The sequence below is a fragment of the Terrapene carolina genome, unplaced genomic scaffold (assembly GCF_002925995.2).
Source record: "Terrapene carolina triunguis isolate 2854851 unplaced genomic scaffold, T_m_triunguis-2.0 Scaffold32922, whole genome shotgun sequence".
In the NCBI taxonomy this organism is placed as follows: Eukaryota; Metazoa; Chordata; order Testudines; family Emydidae; genus Terrapene; species Terrapene triunguis.
Window position 1 is genome coordinate 2,677,100 of NW_020697273.1, and position 18,526 is coordinate 2,695,625.

The 18,526-nt window shown below is 51.5% G+C and overlaps 2 protein-coding genes across 2 annotated transcripts in view; one reads left to right on the forward strand and one right to left on the reverse strand.

Annotated features, from left to right (window-relative positions):
* The window catches only part of LOC113409389 (MARVEL domain-containing protein 3-like), a 12,981-nt gene extending 10,843 nt beyond the window's left edge, over window positions 1-2,138 (reverse strand). Inside the window, exon 1 of the mRNA XM_026663236.1 lies at window positions 2,131-2,138. Coding sequence (XP_026519021.1) covers window positions 2,131-2,138 — 8 coding nt within the window. The remainder of the gene's footprint in view (window positions 1-2,130) is intronic.
* A 9,595-nt stretch (window positions 2,139-11,733) lies between these two features.
* On the forward strand, window positions 11,734-18,520 carry LOC113404993 (tyrosine aminotransferase-like). Its single transcript, XM_029914179.1, has 9 exons — window positions 11,734-12,097; window positions 12,311-12,415; window positions 13,420-13,487; window positions 13,910-14,068; window positions 14,563-14,701; window positions 15,352-15,404; window positions 15,990-16,142; window positions 17,675-17,803; window positions 18,326-18,520. Exons 1-9 carry the CDS (start codon window positions 11,881-11,883, stop codon window positions 18,512-18,514), a joined length of 1,212 nt encoding a protein of 403 aa, XP_029770039.1. The 5' UTR covers window positions 11,734-11,880; the 3' UTR covers window positions 18,515-18,520.
* Window positions 18,521-18,526: the final 6 nt, after the last annotated feature.

The following is an 18,526-nucleotide window of genomic DNA, read 5'->3' on the forward strand; positions in this document are numbered from 1 at the left end:
GGGGGGGGAGGGGGACTCACCTGGCGGGGCGGGGCCGGGCCGTGGGGGCGGGGCCTGAGGCGGAGGCTGGCGGTCGGTGTTTGTGGTGGCCGAAGTCTGCGATACACTTGGCCGGACGCGGACCCAGCCAGGCGCCTCTGGCTGTGGCGGGGGTTCGAGCCCCGCCAGGGGATGCTCGTCCCCAGACTTGGGGTCCCAGGGGAGTCACACAGCAGCCGTGGGAGAAACCCGCAGCGCTTGCACCAGCTCAGCACACCCATCACCTGATCCCCCGGGAACTGCACCGGGGTGTGAGCCTGTAGCCTAGGGTGACCAGATGTCCTGATTTTATAGGGACAGTCCTGATTTTTGGCTCTTTTTCTTATAGCGGCTCCTATTACCCCCCCCACCCCCGTCCCGATTTTTCACATTTGCTGTCTGGTTGAATATACCCAAACCTAGACTTTGTTTAATGCTGGACAGCGAAACCCTACACCAGGGACCCACACTTCAGCCTGCCACACACTCCGGGTTCCTGCACAGGGGTACTAACAAGAGCTGGCTAGAGACGTCCCACCTCGGGCACTGACAACGCCCCCCCAAGCTTCAGAGCCGAGCTCCAGCCTGAGCCACAATGCCCATGGGGCTATTTTTAATGCCATGGGATGAGCCCTGCGAGCCCATGTCTGTAGACCCGGCTTCTGAGGCTCACTGCTGGGGGTTGTAGTTTTTTGCTGTATAGACAAACCCCTTGAATATTCCTCTGGTGAGTGCTGTTGCAGACAGGATGGTGGGCTGGCTTTACGCTGAGTGGCCCTGTTGCATTAATTCACTGTCCAGCATTAAACAAAGTCTAGGTTTGGGTATACAGAACACTCAGCCTGCTTAGTATCGTGGTAAACATAGCATTAAATATCCTTTCAATTGTTTGTTAACAATAGAGAGAAGAAGGAAAAAAGTTAAAGCATTTGAAATGTAAAGTATTAAGTAAGGCTTTCATTTTAACAACATGCCTTGTTCTCTTTCTCGTTAGCTGGAGAATGTTGTTAGAAGGGAAAGCCCTTGTTTGACAGTCTCTTAGAAAGATGGTATCAAAGATGGTAATAACTGTCCTTCAGGGGAAAAGAGAAGTTAGTTGCCATGGGCTGGAGCTGTTGCTGCTGCTAAAATCTGATCCTGTTTCATCTCAGGTGGTGCTTGGGGTTCAGCTGGAACCAGTCGGGGTGGCAAAGTCATCTGAAGCCCTCTCTCTGGCCTGTCTGATCGGGACATTGCTCAGGATCAGGATGACGAAGGCCCAGGGTCCCAGGAAACGGTAGGGGAGGCAGCTAAGAAATTGAAGTTCACTCTAGTAGCCTCCATCTGTTCTACCCAATTTTTCTTTAAGGACCCACAAAGGGAATGGTCGGTAGAATAGCCCGTTGCCTCATTATTTTGCCCACCAATTAGTCCTAATATTTGACACATCAATTTTGGTTTCTTAATTTCTGGTTCCACATCTTGTATTTTTACCAAGCATGATCTTAACACAGTCCTTGAGTTATATCAACAGATCTTTTCAGCACCTTTTCCCATCAACATTTGTTGTTATAGGTTGGGGGTTTTTTTATATATAAATGGAGATATCCTATCTCCTAGAGCTGGAAGGGACCTTGAAAGGTCATTGAGTCCAGCCCCCTGCCTTCACTAGCAAGACCAAGTACTGATTTTGCCCCAGATCCCTAAGTGGCCCCCTCAAGGATTGAATTTATAATCCTGGGTTTAGCAGGCCAATGCTCAAACCACTGAGCTATCCCTCCCCCCGGTTATTGTGACATCTTAGCAACTTTACATAGTTTTTACAGTCAAGCTCACAATTAATGTAAATTTCTAGGTCCAATTATCGCAAGAGTCCATTGCTTCAGTTCCTTTGCTGGGGCTGGCAATGATTGTCAGGGAGGTGCAGAAAATACAACCCCATGCGAGATTCATGAAGACAGTGGGGCCATTTCATGCCTTTGGCCTTCTAGAGCAAACTGCAGTAGTATAGACTGTGCTTCAGTAAGTAGCCTTGAAAACAGAGTAGCTCCCACAGCCCAGGCGGGTCTAAGGGCGCCTTGCAAACACCTCACATCTGCCCAGGGTTTGCAGGGGAAAGACCAGCAAACTCACCAGACCATGACTCTTAAGGAAATGCTGCCCAGCCTGTGGTGCAGGGAGAGAAGTGCAGAGACCTTCGTGTTCAGGCTCAGCTGGGATATAGTTGTGGTGAGGTAGGGAGGAAGTGCCAGATGGAGAGGGCATGTGGGGAGGGAGCGCAGGCTGGAGAAGGGCATGGGGGGCAATGAAGTGGGGAGACAGCGACAGATGGGGAGGGGGAAGGAGTAGGTGGTTCTGAGGTGGGGGAGGCGTGCCAGCCAGGAAGGGGCAATATTTTAGTTCTTGTTCTTGCTTTGGCATTCTCTCTGACTCTGCTTTTCCACGTTGCTTCTGTTGTTGCTGCTTCACTAGGTGCCTTTTGTCAATGAGGGAACTCAGCTCTGGCCTGCCCTGCCTTGCCTTTAGGTGAGAGCGCTGACCTGGCGCAGTAACTGGGATAGACACCCTGTGTTGCAAACCAGAGAGGAGGCAATAGAGTGAAATGCCCAGTCTCTTCTTCCTGTGGTTGTTCCAATGCAAGGCAGCCAGGAGCCTTTTGTTTGGACATTCCCTAACGTCATAGCAAGGTGTACCAACTGTCTCTTGTAAATAAATAATCATAGGAACAATGAACGCAATATGACAGCCTCCCACCTCTCCACCACACACAGCACCTCCATCCCACTGCACCTCTCTTTCCCTCCCAATCCCCAGCTCTGTTGGTTATTTACTCCGTGTGGACTGTGCAACAGCATGAAACACTTACGTAATAAATCAAAAACAGGAGACCCAGTTACCTAATATTTGCTCTGATGTTAAGGCAGAGCAAGGAGAGATCTTTCCCCACACAGGGCAGTGACACCGGAGTTGTTCCCAATAGCACGTCCTGCTGCTGGGCAGCTGTGAGAGTCCACAAAGCACAACAGCTCTAACAATGAGCACAACTCATCGATTCAGGCCCTCTCAGCCAGCCAGGGCTTTTGATTGCCCTCCACCCCACGATCCTCTCTCTAACGACAGGTATCATCTTGGGCACCATCAGAGTGCCAGTGAGTTGAGCACACTGATTGGCTGGTGACCCTACAGCTCCTCCAGCCCTGGGAGCAAGAGCTGGGGTGGAAAGGGATTGGACTCAACCCCCTGTGGCACCAGCAAGTGCTTTCAGCTCCTGGGAGGAACAGGGGGAGGGCAGGGAGTCTCTTAGTGCTACTCCCAGACCCATACACACGTGGTGTAAAGTTCAATGGCCACCGAAACAAGAGACCTGCGTTCCCCTGAGCAGCTTATCCGAGGCCTGCTTGCTGCTGCTGCCTAAGCTGGGCAGAAACTCTAAGCAATGGGCTCTCATTTTAATGCACAGAAGTTAAGTGTGGTCTCCCTGTCAGTCTGAAGAGGCAGACATTTTTTGGAAGGCTTTTTGTGGCCTCCTCTAGAGCTTAGCCTTGGGGTAATATAAACAACAATTATCTTCTCATGGCTGAAATCAATGTGAGAAAGCAGGTACGTGGTAAATTGTGAAAAGTGTCTGGAGAGACCATGAACATCTCTAGAGACACCACATCGAGGCCAGGCATGTCAATAACATAGGGTTAAAACCCTTCCAGGTGTATCCGAGTTATAAACAGAGGGACAGGAAAAGCCAAGTGAGACTTAAAAGAAATGTACAATGTAGGCAGCCTTAGCTTTCCATCTGCACTTTTCTAATCCTTCCATACCTACTTCATAAAATTTTGGGATGAAGAAGTTTTCCAAAGGAATTTGTACTGCAGTGATAGTAATCGTCCCTCCTCCTCTGTTTCATAATTGTTTAAGAAACCCACAGCCCACATCTGCAGTTTGGATAAGCCACTATACTTGTACTGCTTGTGAGCTGAGTCTTCCTCGCATTGATTTCACAGGTACATATCTCCACTACCAAGTGTGATGTTGTCACCCTCCTGGTCTTTGCTCTTTTCAGGGAAATGCTAGGATTTCATGATCTGGGCCTAGAAGGTTTGTGGTTGTATATGAGACATGTTGGCTATGTTCTGATGATACCCTGATTAGCTGTGGCACATGAAATCTTACGAGAAGTGAGAACGGATTGCCTGCACTATGCTGTTTGTCTGTTCATTGTGCTATTTGTACAGGACATCTTTCTGGGGACTGTGGTACAGTGTTACACATTATGGCTGTTGCAGAAGACTGGGCTCAGCACAGCTGTTGAGAGAAGTCTGGGTCTCAGAGATGTGATAAAGGAAGCAGTATTGACAAGCCTAATCATTCAGACATCATGAGTCCAGCCTCCAAAATTGAGAATTGCCTTAAAAATCTTGAGATTTTAAAATAATAAATGTGGGGTTCTTTTCATTTGTCTCCTCATGTTGGAGCCTCTGGTTCACAGTTTCCAACTTTTCTTTGTAGCCCTGAAGGCAAGCAATTTTTTTCTTTTTTTAGATGAAGGCTGAGATTCTCTTGTAACCACAGAAACCCAGGAGCTGGGACTTGAAGAAAAATACCTAATATCGTGAGACTCGTGATAAAATTATAAATGTTGGCAGCACTAAGAAAGCACCAGCAATATTTTGGACATGGCCTGGATAGGTGGGCATGAGAGAGGGAGACAGCAAAGCTGACTCCCAGATAGGGTGGGACCCGCTGAGCAGCAGGGAGGATAGGGTTGTAAGCAGACACAGAGAATGGGGCAGCTGAGAGGCTGACAGGGAAGACAAAGAGTTGGTGTGGGACATGTTAAGTATGATATACTGAAGGGTGTTTGGATTCCAGGGAGTATGTCTTTGATTTATGGGCAGTCACAGATTTCACTGACCTTGGTGGGTGTGATAACCACTTTCCGTTCCAGCTAAACAAGGAAACAAATTAATGCCTTGTTGTATAGTGAGATCCAAAACAAAGGTAGCCAGCTACTGCCCAAAGACTAGAGTGAATACAAACATGGGCTAGGATTTCCTTTGGTTGCAGCTGTGTCCGCGACTGAGCCAGAAGCAGCCAGAAAGCACCCAAAGAGAGGCCGAAAGCCAGGAGACAGAAGTGAAGTGACTTGTAATGTGGCCCTGAGAGAAGGCCACAAGAGAGAGCTTTTTGGGCAGAGTGCTGGCTGGAAAGAGTCTCAGGGCTAGTGTATACTAGAGTGCTTTGCTGATATAGGTGTACTGTGTTTTATACCAGCAAAGTAGACTCATAGACTTTAAGGTCAGAAGGGACCAATATGGTCATCTAGTCTGACCTCCCGCATGATGCAGGCCATAAATGTTGACCCCCCCCCCCACTTTCCCTTAACTCTGCTGTTGAAGTCTCCAGATCGTGATCTAAAGACTTCAAGTTGCGGAGAATCTTCCAGCTTGCGACCCCTGCCCTATGCTGCGGAGGAAGGCGAAAAACCTCCAGGGCTACTGCCAATCTACCCTGGAGGAAAATTCCTTCCCGACCCCAAATATGGCGATCAGCAGAACCCCGAGCATACAGGCAAGAGTCTCTAGCCAGACCCTCATTTTACCAGCGATGGCCATTATTGCCTAATTGATTAATGACACGTTATCCCATCAAACCATTCCCTCCATAAACTTATCTAGCCTAATCTTGAAGCCAGACAGGTCTTTCGCCCCCACCGTTTCCCTCGGAAGGCTGTTCCAAAATTTCACCCCTCTGACGGTTAGGAACCTTCGTCTAATTTCAAGCCTAAATTTCCCCACGGCCAGTTTATATCCATTCGTTCTCGTGTCCACATTAGCACTGAGCTGAAATAATTCCTCTCCCTCCCTAGTATTTATCCCCTTGATATATTTAAAGAGAGCAATCATATCCCCTCTCAGCCTTCTTTTGGTTAGGCTAAACAAACCAAGCTCCTCGAGTCTCCTTTCATAGGACAGGTTTTCCATTCCTCGGATCATCCTAGTGGCCCTTCTCTGTACCCGCTCCAGTTTGAGTTCATCCTTTTTAAACATAGGAGACCAGAACTGCACACAGTACTCCAAGTGAGGTCTCACCAGCGCCTTGTATAACGGAAGCAGCACCTCCCTGTCCCTACTAGAAATACCTCGCCTTATGCATCCCAAGATCGCATTAGCTTTTTTCACAGCCACGTCGCATTGCCTACTCATAGTCATCCTGCGATCAACCAGGACTCCGAGGTCCTTCTCCTCCTCCGTCACTTCTAACCTATGCGTCCCTAGCTTATAACTGAAATTCCTATTAGTCATCCCTAAATGCATCACCTTACACTTCTCGCTATTAAATCTCATCCTATTATTATTACTCCAATTTACAAGGTCATCCAAGTCTCCCTGCAGAATATCCCGATCCTTCTCCGAGTTGGCAAGTACTCTTCCTTTGGACCCAGTTTTTCCTGCAAAACTTCTGCTGGTACACCTAATTCCACCCCCAGTAAATAGAGCTGCATCTGTGCTAGAAGCTGTTGGCAAGGTAGTGATGTCAGTCACAGATCACACCTCTTTGCACCACTGACTGACATTGGTATGTCCGGAGAACTTTGAAGTGTAGCCTTGGCCTTAGACTAGTGAGCAAAGGAACTGCCTCCTGTTGTTTGTTCCTACTGTGTTTGGGGAAACAGGACTTTGTACATCCTCTATAAATAGGATTGCATCAAAGAAATACTTGACTCATGTCATCAATTTCTCCTCCTGACAGAAACAATTGCCAACACCCCAAATATTGACTAACCACTTGGGTAAAAAGAAAGCAGTACGTTGACAGGCCCAGGAGGAGACGGAGAGAGTGAAACCAAGATGTAGGACTGGGCCAAAGGAGATGTGTCAGGACTGGCAAGTGGACTGTTGAGTTCTTGACTAGTTGAAGCTACCAGCTTCCTGGTGGGTAGGAACAGAAGAGTGGCTACCCAGTGCCCTGTAGCACAAGAACTCCACCACTGCCATCCTCCCCTAGTCTCTGGTGTATCCTACCCTCCTCCCTGCTTCTTCATGCACTGTCTAAAGTGCCATGGAGAGGTAACCCTGGAATCGCTCCCGCTGGATCTCACTCCCTCCTTCTCTAGGCAGGTCTCCAGCCTTGCGTGTAATTCAGGGCATGTCTACACTGCCCCGCAGTTCGGACTAAGGGCATGTGAATAGCAGTGTGCATGCACCAAAGGTCTGCGCTGTAACTCCCTCCCCCCAGGTGGATGCTGCAGTCCCGAACGTAAAGGTTCCAAGTTTGCATTCATGTATTCCTGACTGTGCACTGCTGTTCACACCCCCTTAGCCCGAATAGCAGGGCAGTGTAGACATGCCCCCCGATTCTTCTTCAGGGACCTCTGTAGATTCCCACTCATGGGATCAAAGATGCCTGTGTCACCCTCTTCTAGAACCTTCTGCAAAGCCATGCCTGTTGTATCTGGGGGCACTGAGTTTCCAGGGAACTGAGGCTGGGTAAGGAACGTGCATGCCTAAACACCTCCATTCCCTTCTTGTTACTGTAGGCCACGGCTGAAGGAACCCACAGCTCCCTCTGGATCCTACTTCCTGCTGCTCCATCTGGCCAGTCCCCAGCCTTATGTAACACAGATTACCCGTTGTCTCCATGCCAATATTGTCCCTGCTGCAGGCAGGGTCCTGCCATGCCCTCCTCTGAACCTCACTGCCATGCACAGGATTACGGGTAGAGTCTCTGGGTTGCGTCAGTTTAGGGTGTTTATTGCCAGGCAGAATAGTCTATGTGAGGGCCTCAGGACTTAACCCTTACAGCTCTGCCTGAACTCAAAGAGATAAAAGCCTGTGGGAGAGGCAGAAAGAAGAATTCACAAACATTTTGAAAATGTTTTGTTTGGGAGTTTCTGGTAGAAGCCAACTTCTCATTTTCTTTCTTTCTTTTTTTTAAGTGTGGGGGTGGGCGGGGGACAGACAGCAAATGAAAATAACAAAATGTAGTTTTTCATTTGGAAAAAAAACAAAGTTTTCAAAAACTAAATTGCTTTGTGAAATGTTTGTTTTTGACACAGGCCATTTTTCTTGTGAAATCTTTAGACGAGCGCTGGCACGAGGGATGCAGCAGCTATTTCAGCGCACGTTGCCCAGCTGGGGGGTTGCTCCTGGGCACCTGACCCTTAACACCAGTGCAGTATCCTGGTACTGCCATCAGCCCTTCCAGTGCTCAATGTCCCAGCACCAGGGGTCTCAGCATCCCAGTGGCAGAGCCACTTTGTTTTCCACTATTCTCTTCCTTGATCATAGTGCAGGCCTGGCCCCACAGGCCTCAGCAGTAGGGACACTGGATGTTCTACAACTCCCCAGCCTCCAGACAAGCCCAGTGCCTCCAGCAAGAGATTGGCCAGCCCCCTAAGTGCCCAGGAGGCCCCTTGCTGCCGGGACCTGGTCCACACAACAATGTGTTTTCCTGTTAGAAGACAAAACGGTGAGCTCTTTGCTTCAGGCAAAGGCTGTTTCTGTCCCCATCCAGCACAATCGGGTGCCCATGTCAGCTAGCTGGGAGTAACCCTGGGCAGTAGCTGCCACAAGGCTGCTGCAGCTTGTCCTGGCCTATGCTGAGCATCATGTCACCTGGTTATAGCCACGTTCTGACAGGGCAACATGTCACCATGCAGATGCACCCTGGGGGCTGATGTGCACCGTTTTGTTTCCAGCTGACTCTGGGGCAGAGCTGCAGAATTAATGCTAATAGCCTGTCAGGGCTGGTGGCTGGGTAATGTAAGCACCGGGCCAAGCCAGGGCCTTGCTCATCCTTTCTCCACCTACACTGGTGGATACCAACAGGCACTGTCATGATGACCGCTGACCCCTGACATTGTGTCATCATCCTGTCTGTTTGCAGGGAGATTAGCAGGGTTCCTGCAGCCCATGAGCAGCTCTTTGATCTTCAGTCAGCCCCAGACACACACAGTCTCAGTGGGGGAGGGTTGGCATCTATGGACTAGAAGCAGCCTTTGTAAGGCTAAAAAATTAAAACCTCCTTTACCTGTGCATGCTGCCCTCCCGGAGTAGCACCCCAAGGGGCAGTGAAGTGTCACTTCACCTTGCTGTGACATCCCAGCACCTGCCCACCCCAAGAGAACATTTGGAATCATGAGCTGTTTGCACTGAGGGGAGAGAAGTTGCATCACCTTCCATTATCTACCAAGAAGATCAGGCTGTGTGGGCCCTGGGACAAATAACTGGGACAACTGAGACTCCCTTTAACTCTTAGGGCCCTGGCACATTCAGACAAAGGCTGAGGAGATGTGTGCCTGTTTGTTCAGTTGCCAAAGGAGTAACAGCCCCTCTCACAGGTATCTGCATGATGCCTGCAATCTGTGCCCTTTCTGAGCTATGGGATCTAGAAACGAGGGGCCCAAAGCATTGGGGTGGAAAGGACAAACTTGCAGGTTTGTTGTCCCCCACTTTAGGGGGCAGTGGCTCTACAATGTGCTTAGGTCAGGGGTTCCTGGGCCGCTGGGGACTCCCATAGCTAAGTGCACAGGGGGAGGCAGCGCAGAGAGGAAGTGCCCAGTGACATCCAGAAATCCAAACTATGCCCCTCTGCCTGCAGCTCCCAGAAAGAGTTAATGTGCAGGAGAGCACCAGATGTTTGAAGTGAGAGCAGTTGTAGTGGGGAGGGAGGGGGTGTTTTTGAGTGGGGGAGCACAGCCCTCACTGACAGCCAATAGCCGAAGGATTCAAGCCCAACGCCCAGTTCTGGAAATTATTTCATGGGCTGGGGAATTGCATTTGAGTTTCTTCTCAGGGCAACTTGTCAAGGATAAGGGACAGACTCGGACACTGGGCACTGGAGTGTCTCCCTCTGCGCTGTAGAAGGTAAAGTACTGAGCACTTGGTGTTTCCTTTGGGAGAGACTGGCCTGGGTCACTGCAGAGGCAGAGTTTCTTCTTTCCATGCAGCCAGTTTCCCCTGCAGACAGGGAGTGCCCAGGGTTCTAGGCTGTGGGGCTGTTTCAGACCCATCTTGTTGCTGTGCTGCGTGCAGGTTCTCCTGTGCCGGAGACTGGTCAAGTAGGCTCCTTGGTGTGTGTTCAGACCCCAGCTGCACTAGCAAGGAGGCCAGAAGCTCAGGCCAAATGCTTTTCTTTTCTGGACTGGGTTGAGTCTGTGGCTGGTTTCTTTGTCACTGGGCTCTGCTGAATGGTTTCTCTCTCCCAACTGGCTTTCCTCAGCAGAGCTCATAAGTGCAAGAAGGGCTCAAACCTCAAAGGAGAAACTCGAACTAACCTGGGGAAAAGTGAGGGCTGAAATCTCACTGCTCTGCCTATGTCTCATCTGTCCTGGAAAGCCAGCAGTGGGGAGGTCTGTGCAGCTGGGATTACAGTCGCTGGGGGACGAATCCGTCACTATTCTGGTGACACTTTTTGTAGCTAGAAAGCACAACATCACTGCTCAGTTAATTCAGCCTCTCACAGTATGTGAGTGTAGCCTGAGCCCCTTGTGAGCAGGGCCGGCTCCAGGCACCAGCCTGGCAAGCAGGTGCTTGGGGCAGCCGCTCCGGAGAGGGGCGGCACGTCCAGCTATTCGGCAGCAATTCGGCAGACGGTCCCTCACTCCCGCTCAGAGCGAAGGACCGCCCGCCGAATTGCCGCCGCAGATCGCGATCACGGCTTCTTTTTTTTTTTTGGCTGCTTGGGGCGGCCAAAACCCTGGAGCCAGCCCTGCTTGTGAGCAGTATGTGGGGGGGACCCTTGGTCCAAGCCACAGTCTAGGTGACTGAGTCCGTTCTGCCTTAGCCAGTGGCAGCTCCCCTTTTCTAGGAGCTTCGCTGCACACCCTTCACTATGCCCATTATTATCTGCTCAGGAATTCTCATCTCCTCCCTAAAAAGAACAGGAGTACTTGTGGCACCTTAGAGACTAACAAATTTATTAGAGCATAAGCTTTCGTGGGCTACAACCCACATCTCCTCCCTGTGAGCCATCTCTCTGCTGCCTTCTCAGTGCCAGGGAGGGAATCGTGTGTTTTACACCTTCCTCTCTGCAGGGTCTGCCCTGAAGAACAGTGCAGGGCCAACAGCATTTCTGCAGAGTCTCAGCTGTCATTTTAACAGCATTAAGTGCCTGTCCTTTCTGAGCGTCACCCCGGCCAGTGCTCAGAATGTCTGCAGACAGACAGGCAGTCACAAATTGGGTAAATCCATCCTTGCTGTCAGGGCCTTACACCTAGGATGGCTTCAGCCTAACAGCTCTGGGAGGCGTGACTGACCCTCATTCATCTCAGCAGTGTGTTAATTCTGAAGCCCAGTGATGACCATGAAAATGACAAGGTTGCAAACTCCCAATTTGCGGCTTTAGCAGAAACCTGCCTCTCCTGTGGGGCTGTGGGTGGAGTTTGTGCTGTGGGTGGAGCTGGGGTGGAGTAGCATCTTTATTCCTGCTCTCCTGTGGCAGGGTCTCATTTAGGGTTACCAGATGTCCCAATTTAATAGGGACAGTCCTGATATTTGGGGCTTTGTCTTATATAGACACCTGTTACCCCCCATCCCGATTTTTCACACTTGTGTGTGGTCACCCTAGTCTCATTAGAATGTGGGCTGGCTTTCCCCATCTGTTTCTTTCCTCTCTCTCCCTTCCCCATCCCCACTCTCTCTGCCCCCCCCCTTTCCCTCCCAGCTTGTCTGTTGGCACTGCTGATCTAGGAACTGGGATTAGGGATCAATATGTAAGGCCCAGTGACCATCAAAGGCCTAACTTCAAAGGCCTCACTTTTGGCCCCTCAAGCAGCAACTCCCCTTTGTATCTTGTATGGGGCAGAGCACACAGCTGGTGCATAACAAATAATGCACAACAAAGGCTAACTCTGGGGAGTGCCCTTTCTCTCGGGCAGATCTCAGAATGGACTCTTACCTGATCCAAATGAACGGGAATAGCGATGTCCATGTCCATAGAAATGGGAACAGCCTCTCCCTGGGGAAGGTGAAAAACCGGAAGCCTAGATGGGCAGTCCGGGCCTCTGAGATGTCCAAGAAGACTTTCAATCCCATCCGAGCCATCGTGGACACTATGAAAGTGGAACCCAACCCAAACAAGCCCATGATCTCCTTGTCCCTAGGTGAGTACTGGGAAATGCGCTGTCCCTGCCGGCAGTGCTTTGTGTGGCTGTACAGTGGGGGTGGTAGCGAAGAGGTGGGATACTGAGGGCCCCCGAGCTGAGCTGCAGCCGGGGGGTCTCTGAAGCATGCAGGAGGGGAGGGTGTGCTGTGTACAGCTCCATCATTAAAGGACATGAGAAAAAAGGATTTTGCTGTTTGTCATTCCCTAAAAGGTGACCCAACGGTATTTGGAAACCTCCCCACTGATGATGAGGTCATCCAGGCTGTGAAGGAGGCCCTGGACTCAGGGAACTACAATGGATATGCTCCTTCAGTCGGTAAGGCCCCATGATTCCTCTTCTAAGGGCAGTGTCCTAGCCCAGCTTGTGCACAGGAGGACAGGGCTGAGCCAGGGGATCTAGACGGATGTCCTGTTACATCTTTCTGATTGACACTGACTCACTCCGATGCATATACTCCTCTGGCCCTGTGTATGCCCATGCACACCAATGAGCAGCAGGGCATTGGAACAGGTTGGAGGCCTGATTTGCTCATGGAGGAGCTGTGCTGCTTTGTCCTGGTCATTACGTGGCCATTGTTCTGGGAAAAGGCTGGGCCAGACATTCTTCTGCCTCCTGGATAGGTTTCCTCACAGTAGTGTGATGTGGGCAGGGTGTTGCATCCTCATTCTGCTCCATATCTTGTCACTTTGGCTAGCTGTTTTAGTCCCATTCTTCACAGGAAAGTGCTTCAAACAATCATTCAAGACCCACGGGAGGCCAAATCCATCCCTGTTGTGACCCCATAGACACTGAGAATATCCCCTCAGAGTGAGGGCCCTGGAGCAGAGCAAAGATTGCTGCATTGCCACACAGCTTTGTTCTTGGTGTTAGCTGATATAAGTACTGCACTTTCTGCACCACGTTGGCTTGGCCATGGAGGTTGTAGACCCAGTTACCGGCGGAGATAACTTGGGCTGTGGGGACTGGGCATGGGGCATTAATTCAGGGGCAGGGGGACTTTGCATTGGAGCAGGCCCTTATCTGTGCTGTAAAGCCTGCACTTTCCAGGCCTGCTCAGGGGCCAGGATGTCACTCACCTGCCCTGGGTGCTGAGAATAGCTGGTTCAGTGATGGAACAAGGTGCTTGTGTCAGGGCCCACTAATGTTGTCTTTTGTTTCCTTCGGAATTCAAACGAATTCCATCCTGCCCTGGGGTTTATTCCTCTGGAGACCCCTCTTTGTGCTGCGTGTCTCTGTCCCATGCCTCTGGTGGTTCCTGCCCAGAATGGGGAAATCCGGTGAAACCACCGTCACTCCATATTCCATCCTTCTCTCCCAAGGGTACCAGTCTTGCCGGCAGGTGGTTGCTGCGTATTATAGCTGCCCCGAAGCACCTCTGGAAGCTCAGGTAATGAAGCCTTCCTGGCAAGTGTCCTCACTGGAGAATGAATGGGCTCCGTGGTGTTAGCAACAAACGAGACAGTGGAGCACGGTGGGGCCCCAGCTGGGCTTTTCTCACACCTTGTCTCTATCCAGGGAGAGAGCAAGATGGCTGGACGTGATCCATTTCCAAAGTGATCGTATCTGGCTTTCTGCCCCTGTCACCCATTCCTGGCTTTCTGATCTGGTGGGTTTGAGCTCCCAGAAGCCAGCAGTGGCTGCTGCTGTCTGTTTAGCTTCTTCCAGGCCCTTTTAGCCAAGAAGCTCTTGCTTCTGGCAGACCCATGGACAATTCGTTACTCCCAGTTCAGCTGTCAGTGGCTGCTTTGGAATTTCTCAGAGCAGCCTCTGGTTGCATTCAAAGAGCTCATTCTCGTTTGCTGTCTGCAGGACGTTATCCTGACGAGTGGCTGCAGCCAGGCCATCGAACTTGCATTAGCAGTGCTGGCTAATCCAGGGCAGAACATCCTGGTGCCAAGACCTGGCTTCTCTCTCTACAAGACCCTTGCACTCTCCATGGGGATTGAGGTCAAATTCTACAACCTCTTGGTAAGGCAGTTAGGAGCGGAATGCCGCAGCCCCCTCTAGAGAGCTTCCAGGGATCTCTTACCCTCCTCATAAGAAAAGGGAGGAAGGCGTGAAGTGCCAAAGCCAAATAAGCTGCTGCCAGAGCCCATCAGCCCAGCCCTTCTCATGGGCCTTCAGCTTTCCATGGTGGCCGTGCTCCCCAAGGCCCCTGTGTAAGTGATGCCTTCTCACAGGGAGGAAGAAATGCTGGTGCCTTTCATTAGGCGCAAAGCACAGCTACGTCTGCGTGGTCTTTGCCCTGCACCTGGCCACACACGCTCCACATCCTGCACCTGGCGGCCTGGCCGGACCCTCATGCCTCACTCTGGGCCTGGACTCCTAGTCCCTCAGCCTGTGCCCAGCCCTGCTGCACTTCATCCCAATGCCTGGTTCCCAGCCCCCAGCTGGGTCCTCACTCCATACGCCATGCCTTATTCTTCATCTTCATGCACCCTCTCCCTCCTCCTCCTCACTAGCCTGAGAAATCCTGGGAAATTGACTTGAAGCACTTGGAGTCGCTGGTGGATGCGAAGACGGCCTGTCTCATTGTGAACAACCCATCTAACCCCTGCGGCTCCGTATTCAGCAAGAGCCATCTCCAGAAAATCCTGGCCGGTGAGTCTGTGAGCACTGAGCCAGGGCAGGGCTGTGGTTTGCTGCCTTGCCCTATCCTCTGCTTATCTGTTTCAGTCTAATTATGGTGAGCTCTATGGCAGGACCGGACCTATTATGTGGCAATGTTGGTGCTACAAAAATAACAGTACCAGGGCCTGGAGGATTCACCCCACACTCCGTGACCTACCCTGTTCCCAGGGCCTTTGGGACAACCCTGCACTGTGTCAGCATGGCCAGGGAAGGGATGCAGGATGAGAGCTTCTAGGGTCTATCCCTAACCCACTGTGTGGCCCTTCTCTGGCTGTATAATGGGAATCGTGCCCCTGATCCACCTCTCAGAATCCATGCTGGGAAAGCCTTCAACATTATGAGTGGATCAGTGGCGTCTGTCCCAGGCCGGGGGTCAGAGCAGGTATAGGCCCTGCAAGCCTAGCCCTGGGAAGGATTGTTCCTAACAATGTATTCTCTAATGCTTTGTCCACTGGTTTGCAAGTCCGAAACAAGGAATATGGAGACGCTCTGTGGGTGGATTGGGGTCTGTTCTGTAGGGCTAGGGGAGAGCCCACCCCTGGCCTCTGTAGGATGAGGGTGAGTCTGCACCCTGTAGGGAAACAAGGCAGCCAGTTTCAGTGTTTACTTCTCTCCCCCAGTGGCCTCGAGACAGTGTGTCCCCATCCTAGCTGATGAAATCTATGGAGACATGGTGAGTGACTGTCCCTGCCATGCACAAACTGCCCCCAGAGCCTGGGTCTGTGGCTTCTCACTATACACTTGCCCCTTGGTAGCAGGATTTAAGAGTAACTAGCCCAGACAAGAGCCATAGCCATTAGTCCTGCTGCCCTTGAGAACAGCCATGTACTGTACTTGCAGCTCCCTGGTCCTGTCTGCCCAGCTGTCCCCTGGAAGGGCGTCTCGTGTCTGGTACTCTCCTTTCCTCCGAGTGGGTCAAACTCAGAGCTGCGGTGCGAGCACTCGTGCTCTTGTGTGCATTGCTGTGCTTGTGTCTCCCATCCAGGGGCCCCTGTCATCCCTTAATTAGGACCAGATGTGCAGGGGCTGGCTCTTTGCACTGCACATGAATTCCCCCTTGAAGCAGCGCTACAGCTCCCCCAAACCTGCTCTTTGCACTGTCTGTTTCATGCCAGAGTCTCACTGCTCATTGCTCAACTGCTTTGATATCCCTGCCAGTGAGTTAATGAGTCAATTCCCTGCCCTCCCAGAGCTCCCCTGTCTCTCACAGGGAATTGGAAGGAGAGAGTGGCTGCTAATGCATCCTCCTGTCTCACAGGTGTTTGCAGAGTGCAAGTATGAGCCCATAGCAACTCTCAGCACCAACGTGCCGATCCTGTCCTGCGGAGGCCTGGCCAAGCGTTGGCTGGTCCCAGGCTGGAGGATGGGATGGATCCTGGTTAATGATCGGAGAGACATCTTTGGGAATGAGGTGAGGAACATTGTCTGGTGGCCTTCTCGATGTCAGCAATAGCGCCACACACTAAACATGCACGGCAGCAGGCACCTTCCCCTGCACGTGTGCACACCATTGCCTTTCACTCAGGCACAGGCATGCACTCTTCCTCCTGCTCACACGCGCTCCCTTGCAGGCTCACACGCACATGCCCTCGTGCTCCTGCCTGCTGCTTCATGCACACATGCCGCCTTCTCTTCACAATTGCCAACTTTCACGCGGTAAATAAGCACCCCAACTTTCACAGTAGCCAAAAATCAAGCTAATCCCATTTCAAAACAAGGCCCAAACAAGCCAATCCCTAAGAACCCCAACACTCTATGTGACGAGATCCCCCCGGCGTGCAGTCTGGGACTGGGCCCACTGGGCACCCCTGACTCTCTCCCCCCTTGCCCCTGCTTGCCAGGAGCCGATCAGTAAAAAGAAGCAACAAGCTGCAAGCCAAACAAGCAACTCACAAGCCAATTAAGCCAAAAAACAAGCCTAATTTCTGCGATTTTTTTCGCGGGTTTGGCATGTCTGCTTCTCTTGCGTGCCACTTTGGAGGCGAAGGGTTTTGCTTTCCTCTCTCAGGCAGGCCCTGTTTCCCCTACAGGAATAACACAAAGTCGTGCTGCCCCCTTGTGGTCCCTGTATGCTCTAATGTGGTTTCTCCTTATTGGTGGGAACAAGATAGCAGGTAGTGGTGCAGCCTGAGCTTTGGCTCTTTAGTTATCATTCATTGATTTGTGGCCCGGTGATACCCCATAGAGCTGGGAGCTTTCCACAAATCTGGGGTACCCGAGCGCTCACAAAGGACAGCAGAGGGAGAGGGCAGTGTTGATATCATCTGTCCCCGGCCGGCCATGATGCAGTATCCAGTGGTGATTAAACAGAATAGAAATGAGCAGAGTGAGCCAAAGACTGCGTCACAACAGAGACTGGTTTGCAAAGGCTCTGGTTTGGGTTTGCTTCAGGCGAGTCCCAGCCCTTTGGTGTTGGCGCGTTTGGTTGGGAAGCCCTGACACTTGTGTGCACAGTTCAGTCAAATCCACAGTCAATGACAATGGATTCTCAGGCACAAGGATTCTGAGATTCTGGGGGTGGTTGTGTACCAGTCTCAGCCCCAGACTACTTCAGAGAAGCCTAGGAGCTACTCTAGCATATCAGATGTGCTCTGGTAACAGGAAACTCCAGCTAGTGAGCAATGGCTGCTTCCTGGCCCCTTTGTACCATAAGAGTGGTGTGAAAGGGCTGGATCCTAGCTAAGGATTGGGACCAGCTCTGGCCCTCAAACACAGCTAGTGACACTGGGGCCTTCATAGATAGTCTGCAGACACCTGCGATACAGACCCCAGATAATGGGACTGGCTCCGGAATGCTTTGCAAAGTTTGAAAAACACCCCTTGTCCAATTGTGGGCGTGTTTGATCCTATGAACAGCTAGAAATGCTGGCGTCAGGGTGGGAGCATTTTCCTTTCCTTCATGAGTGTGCGATCTTTGAGGTCAGAGTGTCACCTGTGTTTCAGATCAGGAATGGCCTTGTAAGCTTGAGTCAAAGGATCCTGGGACCCTGCACAATTGTCCAGGGGGCACTGGAACACATCATCCACCGAACACCCCCAGAGTTTTACCACAACACCCTCAGCTTCCTCAAGGTATGTCCCCCCGAGAGACAGGTATTTAGAGTGAGAGGGGACCAGCAGCATTCATCAGCAGGTCAAACAGGACTATGAATCATCACAGTGGTGTCTCGCTAGGGACCTCATCTTCCCATGTCCACTCTCTCCCAGCAGGAGGCGCTGGAGGGAACAGGGCAGGAGTGCTGGTAGGGGGGAGCTCCTGGCTACTGCTGTCCTGACCTCTCCCAGCAGGGGGTGCTGCCAGGAGGGGGCAGGAGTGCCAGCTGTGGGGATCTCTTGACAATCATAGCACTGCCAGCCAGGAGGCACTGTAGGAAGAAATGCTGGGGGCGGGGGGTGTCTACACTGATTTGCTGAGGTCAGCTCAGTCGCCTCGACTGCACTCAAGGCCGTTAACATCTGTCCTGTTTGCATTAGATGCCCCTTTATTTGCAGTGGGGGACCTGTCTTGGGTTCTGGCCAAGAATTTGTCTCCAATTTGCTGAGCTGCTTCCTGGAATGTCCCGAGTCCTGAACTCTCTCCTTTCTGCCTTTCAGTCCAATGCTGACCTTTGCTATGCTGCCCTGTCGGCCGTCTCTGGACTCCAGCCCGTCCGGCCCTCGGGGGCCATGTACCTCATGGTAAGTGAGGCGCTAATGTGCCATTTTCAGAGCATTGCTGTTTGCTCAGTGTGTGCTGGATCCTGTTGCCCTGCCCAATGTCTGCCTTGTCTGCTTAAAATGTGAGTTGTTCAGGGA